The following is a 21,951-nucleotide window of genomic DNA, read 5'->3' as shown; positions in this document are numbered from 1 at the left end:
TAAAACTGCTACTGACCCTGCCGGTTCCTGTAAAGACTAGAGATCCTGACCTCCCAGTCCCTAGTGGTTCCTGCGTGAGCTGAATTGCCCTAACCACAGACTAAACCATGGCAACTTGGACCTATGCTGCCTGAAAGGCCGTCGAGCGCTTCACGTTCCTCCTAAAGAACTGGAGGGCAGAGCAGAGTGTAAATTACCTACAGAAGGGAAAGTGTGCTGAAATAGAAAGAGATCCCAGAGTGAGTAAAACAAACCACCAAATACAAAATAAAGGATTAAGTTTGAACTGCTGGAGAATAAGCCGCCTACTTCCTAAAATGAACCAGAAGATAGGTGCAGGGTAAAGAACATAAATAGCAGAGAGATAAACCCTAGCTGGTCTTGGACTCTTTCTATTAACACTAGTTATTTCAGTAACGTGGACATTTCTGAACTATATTTAATCCTAGAACATTTTCAATAATTCTCTACCATAACACTATCCATAATCGCTGGATAATAGTGCTCTACATCCATTGAAAAGCGACAGTAAAGCACAATAGACTTTATTTAACCACCCCAAGCCTAAAATCCCCACACTTCATGTGATAGCAACTTAATATTTTGCTATAAATACATCAGAACCGCTAGTGCAAAAAGTTTTAGAAGCGAAACAAGAATCGCAGAGCAATTTGTAGAAACAATTACCCAACTGAAATACTCTAACTATTTGAAGCAAGAGATATAATAACCCGGAATAGGAGGGAAAGGGAACAATTAAAAAAAAAAAACTGTTAATTGCCGCCATTGTGCAGCTGGCAGGAAAAAGATGGCTGAGCTAGGTTGGAAAATTATGTTTTTTCAGCATCAATTGTGGGGTGTAAGAATGTTCCTAAAGCAGATGAACGCAAGATATATTTTAGTCTGCTTAAGCATAGCAATGAATCCAACATTTTGAGCTATGGTCTATTAAAGGGGTATTCCCGTCTTATAAAGTTATGGTATATTACTAGGATATTTCAGCTCTAGAGATACGCGAATCGATTGCCAGGACCCTGGTCCAGGTCAGTATTCCATGGCTACCGGTTAGAGCCCTGTAAATGACCTCCTACCAGTCAGCATCTCTGGCTTCTCTTTGGATTAGGCGGCCTGGGCAACGTCATCATCATGGCATGGCGCATGTACGAAGACGGATCAAAAGAGGAACTGTGGTCGCCGGCAGGTAGGAAGAGGATTACTGGACTGCCTGGCCAGGCTGGTGGACAATGGGGTCCTTTACATTGATTTGCTAATCTCTCGTCAGCACTTTATGATCTGTGGGACTTTGAATTCTAGGTCATCCTTCAATCCTAAGATTTAAGGGGTCATATATAAAATTCACTGCTCTTACAGAAACTAGAGGAAACCCAAACTAACATACATCTCCATGTAGATGTTGTCCTTGGTTAGATGTGAGCCCAGGATCCCAGAACTGCGAAAAAAAGATGATCCTCAACTAATAGATTCCACCTCCATGGAACTGTTCATCTGCGGTTAACGTACTAACAATGTTCTAAACATGCTGGAGAGAAAATGTGCAGCAGATACTGATCTGCGCTGAGGATGTAAAATCCTTATCATGCAAATTCAGGCCTCGTTCAGATGTCAGATTTTCGAGAACGATCGCCATTTATGGTTTTCACGCATAGCGCTCTTACCTGTAGTAGTCTACGAGGCCATTCACATGCTTTTGTTTTTTCAATCACGGATCTCGTAATTTTGATGAGAGGGTTGGATCAAAATCGGCAATGCAAGTTTACTTTCACGGAGTGTCAGAAAGGAGAGAGTGGAGAAATTTTTGTTTTTCCTCCACATATAGAAAAAAAATGTTAACACTTGGACCGCGCTCTGATCAAACTAATACGTATGTGGGAAAAAACCTGACGTCTGAATGAGGCCTTAGGCTGCGGATTTAGCGTTTCCAAAACAAACTGAACAGAATTTTTTTTGGCTGCTGCTTCAGAAAGTCCCTGAGGGATCAGCTTCCTTTGGCTCTACTCCAAAGGTTATGTTATGTATAGTCAAATTTCATATACTGTAACTCCAATACATCTAAAATTTAAAAAAAAAAAAAATCTCAATGTTTTGTGTCTACAGCTCCTAGGCAGAACTATGTATCTCCAGGTTTACAGACTACAAATAAACTCTTCATGTAGTCTGATCCTGCAGTCAGGTGCTTCCTCCCTTCCTTCCTACTATCCATAGATTAGCAAAGGACCAGAAGGAGCAGAAGTATCACAGGGCTGCACGATCAGGCTATTCTGCTCCATCAGATATGAGCGTTTTGGACTCGGACTTACCGCTATGCTGTTAGCCAGCTGCTTGCGGAGGGCCTGGTCTTTTCCGTAACATAGAAAGCTGTGCGTATAGATGTCATAAGTCCTTCCGTACAATCGGAAGTGTAGGGAATTATCTTCTGATTCGATATTTTCCCTGGACTCGAACGTGATCTGCGTTGACGCTCCTCCGAGATCTAGGGCACCGGACGTTCTGACCGATTGAGACTGTGACAATTCCTAATAGATAAAAAATAATTTGATTACACGACCATGGTCATCAGCTGGTGCCTGTTAACTTCTAGGTATCCGTTTTTGCCTCATGAGAGATATCGCCTTCCTCGTTGCAGTATTTTAGACTAAACTATATGAACTTAGGGCCGATTCATTAATGCATTTATTTTCTTATTTTACTAGTTTTTGGTGTTTTTTTGGTCTGTGATTGACTTGCACCAAATTCTTCCTTTCATTTGCACCTTTTTTAAGTCTATTTATACACGTTTGCCTTTTTTATATTCCTCAATGTGGTTGTGTGTTTTTTTTTTTGTTTTCTAGACACAATATTCTAGAACTCCCCTGGAGTGATTTTATATAGGCCTGATTTTTTTATGCTCAATTTTTGCAATATCTTAGCAGAACATGCAATTTTTGGCTTTAAAAAGGTGCAAAAAAGACAAAAAAAAATAAAAAGCATTTTTGATTTTGCATAAATTCTTGAATCGCACAGGCCATTTCAGATTTTAAAATCATTTTTCAAGCTGGTGTTATAAAGTATTCTAATAATTACTTTTGGGTTTTCATTGGCTGCAAGCCATAATCATCAACATTAACAGAAATAAACAATTGAAATAGATCACTCTGTAATAACTCTATATAATACTTTTTGTATTGAAGAACTATGCAAATTGTCTCTTCAGAGAGGAAGAGGACTAGAACTCTAGTGCCACCTATTGGAGGTAGCAATCCTAAAAGTCAATATTGACCCTTTAACGAGCCTAGTTACATGACTTAGGATAAAAGCCAAGCCAGAATCTCCATTTGCAGACACTGTGTTTCGGGGTACTGCCCCTCATCAGTGAAAATTGGGAGATCTGGTTTGGCTGTGTGAGAGGCGTCTGACCGATATCCGAGAAGTATCATTTCTCCTTGCGGAGAATGACATGCTAAGCATGTCGAGGTGAGGAGACTTAAAGCCGCAATGCTCCTCTGGGAAATATGCTAATTATGCAAATTGTCTCTTCAGAGAGGAAGAGGACTAGAACTCTTGTGCCACCTATTGGAGGTAGCAATCCTAAAAGTCAATGTTGACCCTTTAACGAGCCTAGTTACATGACTTAGGATAAAAGCCAAGCCAGAATCTCCATTTGCAGACACTGTGTTTCGGGGTACTGCCCCTCATCAGTGCAAAGTGGGAGATCTGGTTTGGCTGTGAGAGAGGCGTCTGACCGATATCCGAGAAGTATCATTTCTCCTGGCGGAGAATGACATGCTAAGCATGTCGAGGTGGCTTGGCTTTTATCCTAAGTCATGTAACTAGGCTCGTTAAAGGATCAACATTGACTTTTAGCATTGCTACCTCCAATAGGTGGCACTAGAGTTCTAGTCCTCTTCCTCTCTGAAGAGACAATTTGCATAATTAGCATATTTCCCAGAGGAGCATTGCGGCTTTAAGTCTCCTCACCTCGACATGCTTAGCATGTCATTCTCCGCAAGGAGAAATTATACTTCTTGGGTATTGAAGAACTGAAATAAATTCGCTTTTTGATAATATTCTAATTAAGTGAGAAGCACCTGTACAGTGGGTACGGAAAGTATTTAGACTCCTTTAAATTTTTCACTCTTAGTTTCATTGCAGCCAGTTCCTTTGACCTCGTGATTCTCATTTGGTGTGACATGCACTGTGAGGTCTTATACAGACAGGTGTGTGCCTTGCTACAGTTCTGTCTCTGAGCTCCTTGGCCAGTTCCTTTGACCTCATGATTCTCATTTGGTCCGACATGCACTGTGAGGTCTTATATAGACAGGTGTGTGCCTTTACAAATCAAGTCCTATCAGTTTAATTAAACACAGCTGGACTCCAATGAAGGAGTAGAACCATCTCAAGGAGGATCACAAGGAAATGGACAGCATGTGACTTAAATATGAGTGTCTGAGTAAAGGGTCTGAATACTTATGACCATGTGATATTTCAGTTTTTCATTTTTAATAAATTTGTAAAAATTTCTACATTTTTGTTTTTTTTTCAATCAAGATGGGGTGCAGAGTGTACATTAATGAGAAAAAAATGAACATTTTTGAATTTACCAAATGACTGCAATGAAACAGAGTGAAAAATTTAAAGGGGTCTGAATACTTTCCGTACTCACTGTATGTCACAGAATACCAAAAGACCCAAAAAATAAAACTAATTAAAAAAAAAAAAAAACTGCATAAGAGGAATCAGGACGTTTGTCTCTTTTCAGCCTGGGAAATTTGTACCTATTGCAATGAATTCCATCAATTAAAGACTGATTATTATAAATATCATCAATATTGCATCTTGTAAAACCTCTTTAATGACTATACACAGTAGTTGGGCTATGCAAATAATTGTCTTTTTTTATTACTTATTTTTGTGCAATTTTTTTATTACAATTCGGGAATAAAATTTAAAAGGGCAAATTTGTTTGCCACATTTTTCAAAATTTTCTGAGTAATTAGCAATTTTACTTTTTACTTCATTTTAACAATTTTTTTATACACGTGCCTTTTGAGAACATTGTTTTTTTTTTGCATTTTTTTATTGCTTTCCTTGTAACGAAGGCTATGTTAACATAGCTATAAGAGTTAATTAATCCCCTTTTCTCTGAATTTTGTAAGGCTCTGTTCACTAACGTTTTAGACAATCGTTTAACGTATAGCTGTCACCTTCAACGGTCAGTGGAATCCACTGTAAAAAAAAAAAAAATATGGATATGTATAATATACATTTTTGTACTGAAGAGTGAAATCATTTTTGGTTTGAATATTGTTAATTACAAAAAAAAAAAAAAACTACGGTAATGTCTTTGTGAAATCTTGCAATCAGTCTAGATCCTGAAGATTCAACATCAATACTAAAATGCGCCTATATTACGTCCTTAGACATAACCCAGCGCGTTCCTCAAACGGAAGCATCAAAATTCCTAAGAAAAAAAAAAATATATGAATCTTGTACTAACTTGAATAAAGTTTCCTAGAAGATAGTTAATAGTGATCCAACCATAAGCCCCTTCTTCTTGTCCTGTGATGATTCTGGCACCTTGAAAATCAAAGGGAGAAGATCGCAACGTATTCTCCACTGACGTCAGAACTTCCTTCGCCACCATCGGGGCAGCGCGCCTATAGCAGAATGAGATCGTTGGTCAGTAGTCAGAGAATTTAATAAAACTTATTTGCGAAAATGTAAAAAAAAAAAAAAATTACTATATGCAGAATTAACTTCAGAGATACTTCCATGTTAGTTTACTGATCCTGAGTTACCGTCATTCAAAAGGGTTGTGCCAAGTTACCACCTATCCCACCGTTGTGACCGCCACCGATCCCGGTGAACTGCGGCAGTCGACCATGCTCACTCCTGATACATTCGATGTCTTTTCTTAAAGCCGTCAGATCTGCGGAGGTAACATACCTAAGAAGTCTCATTCCGGCAGTGGCCCCTAAATACACCGGCGTCTCCTTCTGTTGTCTGTCCGGAACAATTTTTTGGGCTCTATTTATGCAAGACTGAAGAGAACGACCGGCATCCAAAGGCTTCAGGTAGTAGCTAGAAATACCATTACCTATGTGGAAGAGAAAAATAAATAAATATATATATATTAATTTTATTCCATTACGGCCTCTGATTCAACTTTTTTTTTTTTTACCTTGGACTTTAGGAAGCGGTGTACATGTTATTCCAAATGGAAGTAGTGGTATGGCAGTGAGTATACGGATACTTGTCCCCCCAATAAAAATAATACTTTTTTTTAATACAGATTTGATGTACAAGTCTTAAGAAATCTAGTGTAAACAATATATGCAAATTAGGCTGGACTTGCCCTGGGGGTGTGTCAGAGCACATGGAAGAAGTAGTCCGCCCGCAATGACACACCCACAGTGCACTTTCAGACTAATTTGTATGTGAATTCAGCACTAGATTACCCATCGGATCTCTACAAAAAAAAAAAAAAGGTACCGATACAGCCATAGCACTATTTTCAAATGTAAAAACTTGCTGACAGGTTCCCTTTAAAGGAACACATATGATGTAAATATCTGCAGAGACAGGTGGGGGAAAATTGCTCCCTAAACAATTTACCTGAACTACTGCACCTATAAAATCTGCAAAAATCCCCCAAAAAATATTGAAGTAGTTATCAACCCTTCAACCTATTTCTAAATATGTAATTCTGCAATTCTATACTAATTCATTTCTTAATAAATCTTAATTGCAATTTTAGTACTAACAATTCCGGCTGCCTGTTGCCACCACTAGAGCTTGGGAGCTACTGCACACTTTTTATAGTTGATTTCAAAGCACAAACAGCATGAAATAAACGTCTAAGCTCCCTCTAGTGGTGGCTGCAGGTGAGTAGGATTTTATCAAAGGAGTTGTGTTTTTGGAATTTTTTTTTTACATTCCCTAATAGCAGAAAATATGGGAAATCAATTTAATAGGTTGATTCCCAAGATGAAAAGTTATCCTCTTTTCATAGGATTGCTGGAAGGGGGTGCATCTTACTTAAAAGAGTAGATCTGAATGAAGCTCAATTTATTGTCTATGGGACTGCCGGAATATTAATATTAATAATATTCCGCTTTCTCCAGCAGTCCCATAAGATAATGAATCAAGTGGAGCTACGAATGCTTGACCTCCGCCAATTCAAAAGAGCCCCACTCTCGGGATAACCGGTGGTTCCAGCTGTTGGACCGCCATCAATCAGTAAGTTTCAGTCTTCCAAAAAATCCCTTTAATACCAAGTACAAATTTGCATGGGTCAGGACTGATCATTTTAGAAATGATCATCCAGTAATATTTTATAAAATTGATTTCCAAATATTCTGGAAAAATTGGTGTTTTTAAAGAGCATTTAATAATTACACTTACAGATGTGTCCTTTACTTTTGTTCTTGGCTTAACCTACCCTGATATGATCATCTTTAAAAAAAAAAAAACATAATTGTGTGATACTCTGTCGGGAGATGTTTTTACCACATGTGTCTGTATGTGGCCACCCAGTGGTCGTGATATGAATTGCAGGTCTGAAATGACATAGATACAAGGCACAGTATGTATACAGCAGCGGACATTGTCGTAACATCCAAGCAGAGTATTTATTCTTGTGCCTTTGTCCATGAGCAATCACCAATCTGCCGCTGCTCCGATGTCGTCATTTATCATGTATCCGCCTGCTTTTTTTCTCTGATTATTTGCCAGTTTTGCGGTTGGAAGACATACAAGCTCTGACATTGTGAGACAGAAATAAAATAAACATTTCATAAATCTGCTGTACTTTCCTTTACGTCCAAATTAAAAACTAATGGACGAGGTCCAGGACTTATGTTTTATCCAACTGGTGTTCACAGCTTTGGACTAAATTAGAAGAAAAAAAAAAAAAAAAAAACAACTGCGCACAGGAATTCAGTCTCATTCATCACTCACGGATGTCTACTTTTGGAAACCCACAACAGAATATCCTATTTCTTTAGCTTATGTTAGTTATAAAGGTGGATGAGTGGAGATAAAGAGAGCAATGGACAAACAAATAGAAGGAACCGCGGTTTAGATGTCCCGCGTTCTTCTAAGGACTCACAGTTATCTGTTCTCACATTCAAGACCAATATTAGAAAAATGGCCAAAGTTTCTCTGATTCACTCAAAGATTGATATATAAAAATAATTAAAGGAAAAGGTCAATGATCAAGTGATCGCTTCTGGAGCACTTTAGTAAGCAGATCATTGCCCAGCAGTGGCCACTACAGGCCAAATGTAGGATTACATGTAAGACCTTTAGACATTGACAGGCTGAGCCTGCTAGAATGATAGCTACTGTTAATCAGCGGCTGTCTGCTGTAGTTAATGTAACGAGGTTCAGGGTGAAGAAGGACTCACTTTTAGAGATATTCACATGTCTTAATCGGTCACATGAAAAGTACTTGTCTAACTCCTTTTAATGTCTGATATTTTGGCGTCGCACCTCTGTGTCCCCCTGCTTATTGGAATAATGGGAGTTTATTGACCACAATTCGAGGCAAAACGTGGGAAGAGTCCTATCTACCAAACTTTAAAAGTGTAAAAGACCTAGACATGGAAACTATATGGTTCTCAAGCGTTGGACTTGGTTGGAAAAAGTATGAGGTTTTTAAATCGTTCTACAGACAGAATATGGAAATTAGTTAATAGCTGATGTGGGCATGCTCTGTGACCTGTGCAGACGTCACTGTGCAGAGAAGTGTGGGTGGTGATCTAGGACATGACCTATTGTGAATGGTGGAGCCTGTGTTTTTATTTATTGTATTCCTGTGATGATAACGAGCCTATTGGCCTGTGATCACTATGGAACAAGAAGTGACTGCTGAGAAGTGATCTCTACAGAACAGGAAGTGACTGCTGAGAGGTGATCTTTACAGAGCAGGAAGTGATGGCAGAGGAGTGATCTCTATAGAACAGGAAGTGACTGCTGAGAAGTGATCTCTACAGAATAGGAAGAGACAGCTGAGGGATGACCTCTACAGAACAGGAAGTGACTGCAGAGAAGTGATCTCTACAGAACAGGTAGAGACTGCTGAGAGGTGATCCCAACAGAACAGGAAGCGACTGCTGAGAAGTGATCTCTACAGAAAGGAAGTGACTGCAGATGAGTGATCTCTGCAGAACAGGAAGTGACTGCTGAGAAGCTATCTCTACAGAGCAGGAAGTGATCTCTACAGAACAGGAAGAGACTGCTGAGAGGTGATCTCCACAGAACAAGAAGTGACTGCTGAGAAGTGACTGCAGATGAGTGATCTCTTCAGAACAGGAAGTGACTGCTGAGAAGTGAGCTCTGCAATATATAGATCTAGTTTAATTATGTTTTATGCATATGCAAGGTTTCAGAATTTGGCATTATTTGATATATAAGGATACCACTGACTTCCACTTGAAAAAATTATAGCAATGCAATAATTGTCCTGGTTGTTCACATGTCTGGATTTTCTATATAGACACTGACATCAAAACTTAAAACATATCATAAAAAAAAAAAATTAAAAAATTTCTATTGATATATGTCATCCATAGTGCAATAATCTTCCTTGTAATACACCATGTGCAGAATTATTAGGCAAGTTGTATTTGAGAGGATTCTTTTTATTATTGAACAACAACTATGTTCTCAATCAACCTAAAAGACTCATAAATATCAAAGCTTAGTATTTTTGGAAGTTGGAGTAGGGTTTTTTTGTTTAGATTTGGCTATCTTAGGAGGATATCTGTTTGTGAAGGTAATTATTACAGTGCAGAATTATTAGGCAACTTAATAAAAAACAAATATATATCCATCTCACTTGTTTGTGTTCACCAGGTAAACCAATACAACAACACAAAACTAAGAAATAAACATTTCTGACATTCAAAAACAAAACAAAATCAGTGACCAATATAGCCACCTGTCACGATACTAGTGGATACAACTGGACACCAGTGGCTAGGTCAAAGAGACTGCATACACAATGGGTTGCGCAAGCAATATTGTATTAGTGATCTGAATGCAATATAGCATATAAGTCCAGATAAATGTTGAGTCAATATGATAAATGGCAATAGCAGAACTGATACTCTGCGACACAGCATGCAAAGTCACTGAGCAATGCGGGCACAAGACACAGACTATTGCAGGGCGGAGGAACACACTAGCTGGCTGGAGTTCTTACTTCACCGCAGGTGTAGTCAGGCAGAGGTTTCTGAAGTCAGGTGTTCAGCAATCACTCAGTCAGCAGGCAGGGATCCAGACGTGCAGGTTGGCGGAGGACTCCGCCGTTAAGAGAGGACCAACAGGGATAGTAAGTCCAGGCTTGGGACTGCAGAGGCACAAAGTCCAATACATAATACACAAGCAATGAATCAGAGCAGGTGCTGGCTTTATATACAGCTTTGACAGGAAGCAAGATGGCCGACGTGGAAACATCAAGATCCATGTTAACTAAGGGCAAGTCTAAGGGCAAGAGAAACAGATTCCAGGACTAGATACTGACATTACTCCCACCTCAAGAACGGCCTCCGGACGACCCTAAACCAGGCTTGCCAGGGTACCTTTGATGGACCTGCTCAATCAGTCGGGAGGCGTTAATATTATCCACGGGTTCCCAGGAATTCTCCTCTGAGGAATAGCCTTGCCATTTAATCAAATACTGCAGTCGATTTCTGTAGATTCTTGAATCCAGAATCCTCTCAACGATGAATTGCTCTTGACCATCCACAAGAACGGGATCGGGAGGAGGAGATGAACGTCCTGGAAAAGGATTTGGTACTACAGTCTTTAGTAGGGAAGTATGAAAGACAGGATGTATCTTCAGTGTTCTTGGGAGTTTTAAGCGACATGCAACAGCACCTACCAGACCACTGATCCTATAAGGACCAATGTACTTCTGTCCCAACTTAGGGGAAGGGATCTTCATCTTTAAATTCTTCGTAGATAACCAGACTAAATCTCCTACCTTAAATGTTGGTGTTGGTTTGCGAAATCTGGCAGCTGCATTCTTGTACCTCTCTTGTGCGGAACCCAAAGTCTCTTTCAGATGTTCAAGGTTCTGTTGAAGTGAAGAGATCCTGTCGGCAACTGCTGGTAAAGATGTATCTACCGGTAATCTGGGAAGAATGCTAGGGTGATATCCCAGGTTAGCGTAGAATGGAGACTGTTTGGTGGAGGCACTCTGGGAGTTGTTATAAGAGAATTCGGCCAATGGGAGTAGCCTTACCCAATCATCTTGCAAATGGCAAACATAGCAGCGAAGGTATTGCTCTAGTGTTTGGTTGGTACGTTCTGTCTGCCCCGTTGGACTGTGGGTGGAAAGCAGAAGATAAGTTAACTACTATGCCTAATGCTGAACAAAAGCTTCGCCAAAACTTTGAAGTAAATTGAACTCCACGGTCAGAAACAACTTCATCCGGAACCCCGTGCAGGCGAAAGATGTTCTGGATAATTAGGTCAGCAGTGTCCTTCGCAGAGGGTAAACCGGAACAAGGGATGAAATGGGCCGCCTTGGTCAGGCGATCGACCACCACCAAGATCGTACTCTTTCCCTCAGAAAGGGGCAGTTCTACAATAAAGTCCATAGAAATGCATCCCCACGGGCGAGATGGCACCGGCAAAGGCTGTAACAGACCAGTAGGGGAGGCACGTGGAACCTAGAATTTGGCACATACCTCACAAGATGAAACGTACTTCTGGACATCCTTCCGAAAACCTGGCCACCAGAAGAAGCGAGATAAGAATTCTTGAGTCTTCTGAATTCCTCTGTGCCCTGCAACCTTGGAATCATGAACCAATCTCAACACTCTTAACCTCACGGCTTCAGGAATGTAGAGGCGCCGTTCCCGGGTCTAAACTCCATTCCTAAAAAGAAGGCTTACCTCATCAGATGGCTGAGACAGGAAAAGATCAGAGTTGTAAGCTTCTTTGATGACCTGCAGCAAATCTTGATTCTGAATGACTCCTACAAAATTGTAATCAGAAAGTATGGTCTTAGGTGGAGCATCTGGAACAACGTCAGTGGAGAACATCCGGGATAGAGCATCTGCTTTTCCATTGCGAGAACCTGGTCTATAAGAGATTGTAAAATTGAATTGATTAAGGAAAAGACTCCAGCGGGCCTGCAGTGGGGTCAGGCATCTTGCTGACCTGATGAACTCAAGGTTGCGGTGATCCGTGAGGACCACGATCGGCTGTGAGGCTCCTTGCAGAAGATGTCTCCACTCCTTGAAGGCGGCGATGATAGCCAGTAATTCTTTATTTCCTACATCGTAGTTCTTTTCGGCAGGAGACAGTCGCTTGGAAAGAAAAGCACAAGGATGAAGTAAATTCTTCTCACCTGTTCTTTGGGACAGTATAGCCCCGGTGGCACAGTTTGAGGCATCCACTTCAATAATGAAGGCGAGTTCCGGGTCAGGGTGGATCAGTACTGGTGCTGACGTGAACTTGGTCTTGAGCTGAGAGAATGCTTCTTGGGCTTGAAGGGACCAAATAAATGCTGTCTTATTCTGTGTCAACCGGGTGATGGGCGAGACAATGTCAGAGAAGTTCTTGATGAAACGTCTGTAGAAGTTAGCAAACCCGCTGAAACGTTGGACCTCCTTGACGTTCTTGGGGATTGGCCACTCCTGAATCGCCTTGATCTTGCTGTTATCCATACTCAGACCCTGTGGAGAAATTACATAACCTAAGAATTGAATCTCCGACTTGTGAAATTCGCATTTCCCCAGCTTGATGTACAGCTGGTGTTCCCTCAACCGCTGCAAGACAGTCTTGACATGTTGCTGATGTTCCTCCATGGAGCTAGAAAAAAATCAGAATGTCATCCAAATAGATTACGACAAAAATATCAAGAATGTCTCTGAAAATATCATTAACGAGATGTTGGAACGTTGCTGGGGCATTGCAAAGTCCAAATGGCATGACCAAATACTCAAAGTGTCCATATCGAGACCTAAATGCTGTTTTCCATTCGTCTCCAGGTCTTATACGGACTAGATTGTAAGCCCCGCGTAGGTCCAATTTTGAAAAGACCTTGGCCTGACGAACTCTCTCGAGAAGCTCCGGAATTAATGGCAGGGGGTAGCGGTTCTTGATGGTTACCTTGTTAATTTCCCGGTAATCAACACAGGGTCTGAGGGATCCATCCTTCTTTTTAACGAAAAAGATGGGTGCACCAGCTGGAGAGGATGAGGGGCGTATAAACCCCTTAGACAGGTTCTCGTCGATATATTCTTTGAGAGTCTTGAGCTCAGGACTGGACAATGGATAAATATTACCAAAAGGAATGGTAGCAGCAGGCAGAAGCTCGATTGGGCAGTCATAAGAGCGGTGTGGTGGTAATTTATCTGCATTCTTTTTATCGCACACGTCCGAAAATTCTTTATAAACTGCCGGTAACTCTAGGTCCGATGATGGGTTGGCCGGAGATGGATCAGTCGATTTCTCAGAAGTTACCTCTTTAGCTGGGAAGCGCAATCTCTTAGTCTCCCAGTCAATGATGGGATTTTGAGCCTGCAACCAGGGTAAACCCAAGATAATAGGGAAATGTGGAGAGGAAATCAGAAGGAAGGGCAATTTCTCCTGGTGATCATCTCCCATGAGGACCTTCAGTGGTTCAGTCTGCTGGTCTATGGGCCCCGAGGTCAAAGGGGACCCATCCACAGTCTCCATCAGAATTGAAGACACTCTTCTCTGTGATCGGATTCCATATTCCTTAGCAAAAGAAGTGTCCATGAAGTTACCGCTAGCCCCAGAGTCTATCATGGCGGAACTGTTCACCCAACGGGAGTCAATCCAGATCTTGATAGGAAGGTAACAATGTGAATCTTTTTTCTTATTGCAAGGGTATGAAACTGCAGAAGATAGAATAACAGCATTAATGGGTAGTATCGTTTCGGATGTAACAGAGTTCATATCTGAAAAGTCATAATCAGGAGCGGTTGCTGCAATTTCGGGTGGCCCTGATTCGGAAGTCATGGAGTATGATTCAGAGAAGTCGCGTTCTACCACGGCTGCGGTTGTTCTGCGAGAACGATTGGGGCAGTTGATAATAAAATGTCCTGACTTCCCACAGTAAAAACATAAATTCTCCTTGAAGCGAAATTCCTTCCGTTCGTCACTTACTCGACTTCGTAGGGAATTTACCTGCATCGGCTCAGGTGTGGACTCCTGAGGACTTGGGTCCGGAATCTCCTTAGGAAGGAAAGGAAGAAGCGATTTATTGCTGCGGTTCATCTCAGACCACCTTTCTAGTTTTTGTTCGGAGATGCGAGCGTCTAGGCGAATACAGTGATTGATGAAATCACCTAGAGCAGTGGGAGCCTCCGCACGTGCAAGCTCGTCCTTGATAGAACTGGACAACCCCTTCTTAAATATGGAGTACTTCGCTGCACTATTCCAGGTGGTGTCCTGAGCCCACCTTCTAAAATCCATATCATACTCAGTCACTGGGCGTTTACCTTGATGCAAATTCAGCAGGGCCGTCTCAGCTGTAAGGCCACGGTTCGGATCGTCAAACATCTGCCCCATGGCGGCGATAAACATATTGAAGTCATTCAGACATGCATCCTGTGATTCTATCAGAGGGTTTGCCCAGGCAAGAGCCTTATTAGTCAGCAACATGATGATAGTCAATACTTTGGATCGGTCTGTAGGAAACTGTGTGACATGTGCAGCAAAGTATAAACGACACTGGTTCAGAAACCCACGGTACTTGTCTCGGTCGCCACCAAACCTAAATGGCGGTAGTTTGGGGATGGTAGGAACAGAAGCCTGAGATTGTGCCTCCAGAGCCGCAACTCGGCCACGCAATTCCTGAAGGGTCTGACTGAGCACTTGCATATCATATTTAGTCTGCCCCTCTAGGCCTTCTATTCTGCTCTTCCATGTCTGTACTTCAGCGTGTACAGTGGCAGTGATATTATTTAGCTTCTTAACACGCACTTCTAAAGTCTCTGACCCAGCGGCATCCATTTTTAAGGCTTGTGTATCCTGTCACGATACTAGTGGATACAACTGGACACCAGTGGCTAGGTCAAAGAGACTGCAGACACAATGGGTTGCGCAAGCAATATTGTATTAGTGATCTGAATGCAATATAGCATATAAGTCCAGATAAATGTTCAGTCAATATGATAAATGGTAATAGCAGAGCTGATACTCTGCGACACAGCATGCAAAGTCACTGAGCAATGCGGGCACAAGACACAGACTATTGCAGGGCGGAGGAACACACTAGCTGGCTGGAGTTCTTACTTCACCGCAGGTGTAGTCAGGCAGAGGTTTCTGAAGTCAGGTGTTCAGCAATCACTCGGTCAGCAGGCAGGGATCCAGACGTGCAGGTTGGCGGAGGACTCCGCCGTTAAGAGAGGACCAACAGGGATAGTAAGTCCAGGCTTGGGACTGCAGAGGCACAAAGTCCAATACATAATACACAAGCAATGAATCAGAGCAGGTGCTGGCTTTATATACAGCTTTGGCAGGAAGCAAGATGGCCGACGTGGAAACATCAAGATCCATGTTAACTAAGGGCAAGTCTAAGGGCAAGAGAAACAGATTCCAGGACTAGATACTGACATTACCGTTCTTTACAATGACACTCACCTTCCTTCCATCCATAGATTCTGTCAGTTGATTGATCTGTTTACGATCAACATTGCGTGCCGCAGCCACCACTGCCTCCCAGACACTGTTCCCTGAGGTGTACTGTTTTCACTCTCTGTAGATCTCACATTTTATGAGGGACCACAGGTTCTCTATGGGGTTCAGATCAGGTGAACAAGGGGGCCATGCCATTATTTTTTCTTCTTTTAGACCTTTACTGGCCAGCCACGCTGTGGAGTATTTGGATGCATGTGATGGAGCATTGTCCTGCATGAAAATCTTGTTTTTCTTGAACGATACCGACTTCTTCCTGTACCACTGCTTGAAGAAGGTGTCTTCCAGAAACTGCCAGTAGGTCTGGGAGTTGAGCTTCGCTCCATCCTCAACCCGAAAAGGTCCCACAAGTTCATCTTTGATGATACCAGCCCATACCAGTACCCCACCTCCACCTTGCTGGAGTCTGAGTCGCGGAGTGGAGCTCTCTGCCCTTTACTGATCCAGCCTTGGACCCATCCATCTGGCCAATCAAGAGTCACTCTCATTTCATCAGTCCATAAAACCTTAGAAAAATCAGGCTTGGCCATGTCCCTGAGTATGGCACACCTTTTGCTTTTTGATACTCCAGTAACATTGCAGCTCTGAAATATGGCAAAACTGGTGGCAAATGGCATCTTGGCAGCTTCACGCTTGATTTTCCTCAATTCCGCAGTTATTTTGCGCTTTTTTTTTTATTAACACGGTGTCACGTCTCCGTCAGATTTGGGGCCTGCTGTTCCGGTCGCAGCCACTAGGAGGCGCCGGGCCGCCACTTCGCCGTCAGACTCGGGGACGGCTGTTCCTGCCTCGGCCACTGGGAGGCGCCGTGGTTCTATTACGTCGCCGTCAGACTCAGGGCCTATGATCCCAGCTTTAGCCACTAGGAGGCGCCGGTCTGTCACGTCACCGTTGGATTCAAGGCCTGCTGTTCCGGTCACGGCCACTAGGAGGCGCCAGACCGCCACTTCACTGTCAGATTCGGGGACGGCTGTTCCTGCCTCGGCCACTGGGAGGCGCCGTGGTCCGCCCGTGAGTTATGGTGGTGACAGAGAAGTGGCTCCTGCGCAGGCATCTGGTGGGCGCAGGCTCCGCCCCTCTGTCAGTCATCAGGGGGTTACTGCAACTCCATCTGGCCTGGTCTTGGGGGCGGCCCTAATGACATCACCAGTCCAGGAACCTGTGAGGGATGACCTGATCCCTCAAATACCTTGGGACTGGTCTTGCAAGCCGCCGGATATATTCTTGGTTCCCCTGTGTGTTACTTAGTGATTGATTTCTGTTTGACTCTGACCTCAGCCTGGATTTCTGACCCCTCTTTTGCCTGACGATTCTGTACTTCTGCTACTCTCCTGTTTTGTGACCTTGGCCTGGATATTCTGACTCTGCTACTTCCTAACGATTCTGTACCTCTGCCGCCCTCCTGGTTTTTGACTCTGACCTTGGCCTGAAATTGACTCTGCTATTGCCTGCCGTTTTTGTACTTCACTCTGACGACCGTCCTGCTCTGGCCGCTGCTCCTATTCAGACAGTACCTCCTGGGCTCTGTTGTAAATCCAGATCCCTGTATAGGGGTAAAGGGTATCAGTGTTTCTCGGGGTGTTGCCTGGCTGCAGCCCAGAACCGCAGACGGACGTTACACACGGCTCTTGCGACCCTGTTGGATATTTGCCATGAATCGCTTGATTGTTCGGTGATCATGCTTCAAAAGTTTGGCAATTTCAAGACTGCTGCATCCCTCTGCAAGACATCTCACAATTTATGACTTTTCAGAGTCCGTCAAATCTCTCTTCGGACCCATTTTGCCAAAGGAAAGGAAGTTACCTAATAATTAAGCACACCTTTTGTAGGGTGTTGATGTCATTAGACCACACCCCTCCTCATTACAGAGATGCAAATCACCTGATTTACATAATTGGCAGTTGGCTTTCAAGCCTATACAGCTTGGAGTAGGACAACATGTATAAAAAGGATGATGTGATCAAAATACTCATTTACCTAATAATTCTGCACCCAGTGTAGGATATAGATGCATCTACTATATAATCGTCTAACTAATTCTGTCTGTCTGTCTGTTTGTAACGGAAATCCCGTATCGCCGATTGGTCGCGGCCGGCCGCGACCAATCAGCGACGCGGGATTTGCGGCAGGACTGCGCCTGTCGCTGATTGGTCGCGGCCGGCTGCGACCAATCAGCGACAGGCGCAGTCCAGCCGCGAATTGGCACAGAATTCGAAAGACGCACGCCACTCCTACCGTTGGGAGATCTGCGGCGCTAGCCGCTGATCTCCCGACGGTTGCTGCGGGTCATCTCCTGCCGCATGGAGGTCAGCGGCAACGCAGCCGAGAGATGACCGGCGCTAGCCTGATTGGTTGCGGCAGTTGTATTAAGTTCTATGAGCAATAACATTTAATGATAATGTATATATTTTACCTGGAAAATCCCGTGTATTCATTGCATTATTCTTAAATCTTCTAAATAAACTACATACATATTCTAGAATACCCGATGCGTTAGAATCGGGCCACCATCTAGTAGATAGATAAATAGATAGAGAGATAGAGAGATAGATAGATAGATAGATACATAGATGATAACTACTAACCATCAACTTTACATTCATACACCTGTTCAACAACTCCAGTGTCATTTTCCTTCTCCGCCGGCCACTGATAAATATACAGGTTGGTGTGTGAGGAGCCCGCATCCAATACAATGCCATACTGAGAAGAGGAAACAAACCATCAGTTAATCACTTGCTACTAACACTGCTTGCTGTACCGTACACGCCGCTATTTTGTACACCATCATATATGACCATTAATTCCAATAGGATAATTATACAGCATGTGTATAAATACTTTGGGAAAATATCCATAGATGGTTCCATCTGGTGAGTGGCATTGATATTAATAAGCAGTGAACAGACCAGTGATTCCAGCCATTGTGACAACCCATATAGGACCATGGAGTTTGGGTTTGTCAGTCCTTTCAATTATAAATTCCTACAATCTAGTCCCCATTCCACAATAAAAGTGACCTTCTACAGAAAGTGAAGGTATAGAAATGCAATAGTGGGGGGGGGTCAATGTGTTAGGGGTGCTCTGCATTTGGACATTCTCTACTTGTGACAAAAGTTCCTTGCCAAAAACAAGATAATAAAATGTTCTCTTCTGTAGTCTGTGGGGAAACTGGCAGTAAGTGGCCATTTTTTTCTGCAGCAACTCTACAGGAGAAGATAAGTATTACACAATTTCCATTAAACCTGTGTAACTGAAGGGCAGGACAGGTCCTCCAGAGTGAGGAATACTCTTTAGAACTGCTTTCCACCAAGAGATAAGCATCCTGAAATAGAAGATTTCCCCATATTAACTTAGAGCGGGTTTTCTAAAATGAACATACCATTTAATCCCCTGAATAACACAGAGGAAGGTCAGCCACACACATTAGATGACTATCGGATGAAAGATCGCTTTGCTGACGGCTATGTCAGCCGACTCTCCCTTATACAGGAGAACTCGTCTGGCCAATCACTCCTGTGTTCTCTATGAGAAGGTCCCCGACTGACATGTCGACAGGCGGCTTATTATCTCAGGGAGAACAATTCAATCGGCAATCTGAAGGTGGATATGCCTGATCGACATAACTCCTGAACGTGATTTGGTCGGCACCCCCATACACATTAGAGTGTTGGCGGAATCCTTCGATGTCGGTGGGTTTGGCCAACATAAATCGAATGGGTATGGCCTCTTTACAATGACAAACGAGCATATCCCACAGGGTAGTGCACACATATACACATCAGATCTCAGCACAGATCTAGCAAATTCCATTTGCTAAGCAGCAGAATTTTTAGCTCAGCTCTGGATGTGAGCTATGTTGAACTCAGGATCAGTAAAAGACTGGAAAAGTATTTATGAAGGTTCTTAAAGTTTTGTGTATATTTAAATCAGGATATTCTGCTGACGTGTAGAAAATACATCTGTAGTTTAATTATATGGGCTGCATATATACTACTTCAGAAACCAGTTATTGTAGAGCAGTGATCATCCACCTTCCTATACAACGCCGGCTTCCATTCGAGGGGAATGTTGCAGCACAATGTTCTTCTGAGGTCTTCCCCGTTTCGGATGTTTCAGTGTTTATAGCTGTTGTTATGGGAGAGATTAATTCCTTATTGGGTATTTTTTTGAACCTGACAAAGCAAATCAGGTCGTGGCGTTATGTTTGCCCTTTAGTTCTCCGACTTCCCGTAAATGTGGGATAATTGATAATAAACTAAATGGAAGCCACCTGCTTGAATCTAGACGGCTTTATAAACAGACGGGTAAAGCGTGTGCCAAACATCTACACGAAGCCATTGCAACCAGTTCGGAATTTGATTTTTCCGTTACGTCATAGGAGAAGAAGAAAATACCTGTTGGGGCTGGATAGGAATAGACACTGATGGCATCTGATTGATTATAATGAAGTCTGATAGTTTTACTGGTAAAATGATGGACTCCTCAATACTAACCTAAGTGCAGCATGCCGAACACTGCGTGAAGGCCCCCATATATTAGACTAATATCGGTCGAACCCGCCAATAACGGTGAGGTTTGACCGACAGTCAAGTGTGTATGTGGACGCCGGTCAACTGATATTCAGGAGAGAGGTCGATGGCACATGTCCAATTTCGGACAGTCGACCGCATTATTCTCCATTAGATAAGCTGCAGGACGACGTGTCAATCAGGGGCTTCCTTGGAGAGCACAGGAGCGCTCGGTCGAGCAAGCGCGCCTGTGTATAGGAGTGCCGCTGAGATGGCTGTCAGCTGAAGGATCGGCCTGAGCAATGTTAGGCCAACTTAACATTAGCATGCTGAACGCTCGATCGCATCTGTAGAGCCGCCTCTAGGACATACTGATAGTAAATCTCCAGTAGCTGTGAATAAGCCATTGTGCTTCGCTCTTTTATGGAGTTCACTGTCAATCTGGGTGATGTAAAAGTTCACATGTCCAGTAATCATCCTTTAGAACTGAGCCAGCAGTAATCCGTTGACAAACAAGTTGTTCAGACACATTTTTGTCCACCTGAAAAAAAATTGATTTTAACTGGATTCGTTTTTTGGTTTTTTAACATATGAAAAATAGATCCGTTAAGTAGCCACTAGACATGCATTTTTCTCCTATCTGAAAAGGGTCTTTTTTTGCTTATTGGACGTGGAAAAATAAATATTTAACACATACTTTTTTTTTTTTTTTTTTTGAGGGGACAAAAAAAGTTTATGTCCGCACAACTTTTTCGTCAATGGGTTTATGTCCGCACAACTTTTTCGTCAATGGATTGCTGCTGGTTCCGCTCTATCGGATGATTACTGGACATGTGAACATAGTAGAAGACATTTTTAACAATGTATCAGTGTTCTATAATAAGTGTATAGCACTGTCTGTTCACATGCGCCATTTATCTCCACAATGTATGCACTATTTATCTGTGCACTTTATGATACTATATACAGTACCTTCATATTTTACGCCACTAATTTTGAACTGCATGAACAATTATCTGGGAATTATTTATCTGTGCACGTTACGACACTATCTCTGTCTCTATATTTCATGGAAGTGTCTGGGAGGTGTATGAAGTATTGATCTGACTGCACTGTATGTACTATTTATCTCTGCACTTTATGACACTATCTTTATATTTCATGGCACTCTCTAGGCAGTAAATGAAGTATTTATTTGGGCGTTGTATATTATTTATCTGGGCACTTTATGACATCTCATCTGTGCACTTCATGACACTATCTTTACATTTCATGGCGCTGTATTAAAGGGAACCTGTCAGCAGGTTTAGCCGATATGAGGTACAGCCATCACCTTCCAGGCCTGATATACAGCCCCCTATAATGCTGCATATCTGCCCCAACCTTACCTGCAAGACTAGAAAAAGACCTTTTATTATACTCCCCTGTGAGGCGGTCCAGTCCGATGGGTGACAATGTTCTTGGTCCGATGCCTCCCAACTTCTTATGATCGCCGTTCTCCTTCTTGCTTTGTGTGGATGACACGTCCCTACGTCACCTGCAGTGCGCAGGTAGTGGGGCTCTTTGACTTTTTCTGGTGCCTGCGCACTGCAGTACTTTGCGCTGCCCTCAGCAGGTCAGAGATGTACACCTGCACAGGATCGTGATGCCATGGACCCTGTGTGAATGATGTAGGGAAACTAAGCAAGGAGGACGGTGATAGTAAGAAGATTAGAGGTGCCGGAAAAAGAACAGTGATGCCCCTCGGACCGGACCGCCC

At 42.7% G+C, this 21,951-nt stretch overlaps 1 protein-coding gene across 2 annotated transcripts in view; it reads right to left on the bottom strand.

The window, feature by feature from the left end:
* ENTPD1 (ectonucleoside triphosphate diphosphohydrolase 1) overlaps positions 1-21,951 on the bottom strand; it is a 131,468-nt gene that overhangs the window by 13,620 nt on the left and 95,897 nt on the right. For both annotated transcript variants that reach the window (XM_073552786.1, XM_073552785.1), the window contains exons 3-6: positions 18,267-18,384; positions 5,944-6,094; positions 5,495-5,654; positions 2,319-2,534 (exon numbers count right to left, since the gene is read on the bottom strand). In XM_073552786.1, the coding sequence (XP_073408887.1) occupies positions 2,319-2,534; positions 5,495-5,654; positions 5,944-6,094; positions 18,267-18,384 (645 nt within the window). The remainder of the gene's footprint in view (positions 1-2,318; positions 2,535-5,494; positions 5,655-5,943; positions 6,095-18,266; positions 18,385-21,951) is intronic.

This window comes from Dendrobates tinctorius, unplaced genomic scaffold, assembly GCF_039654945.1.
Source record: "Dendrobates tinctorius isolate UK_male_01 unplaced genomic scaffold, ASM3965494v1 ptg000196l, whole genome shotgun sequence".
Taxonomy (NCBI): domain Eukaryota; kingdom Metazoa; phylum Chordata; class Amphibia; order Anura; family Dendrobatidae; genus Dendrobates; species Dendrobates tinctorius.
This window is presented reverse-complemented; position numbering and strand designations above follow the sequence as displayed.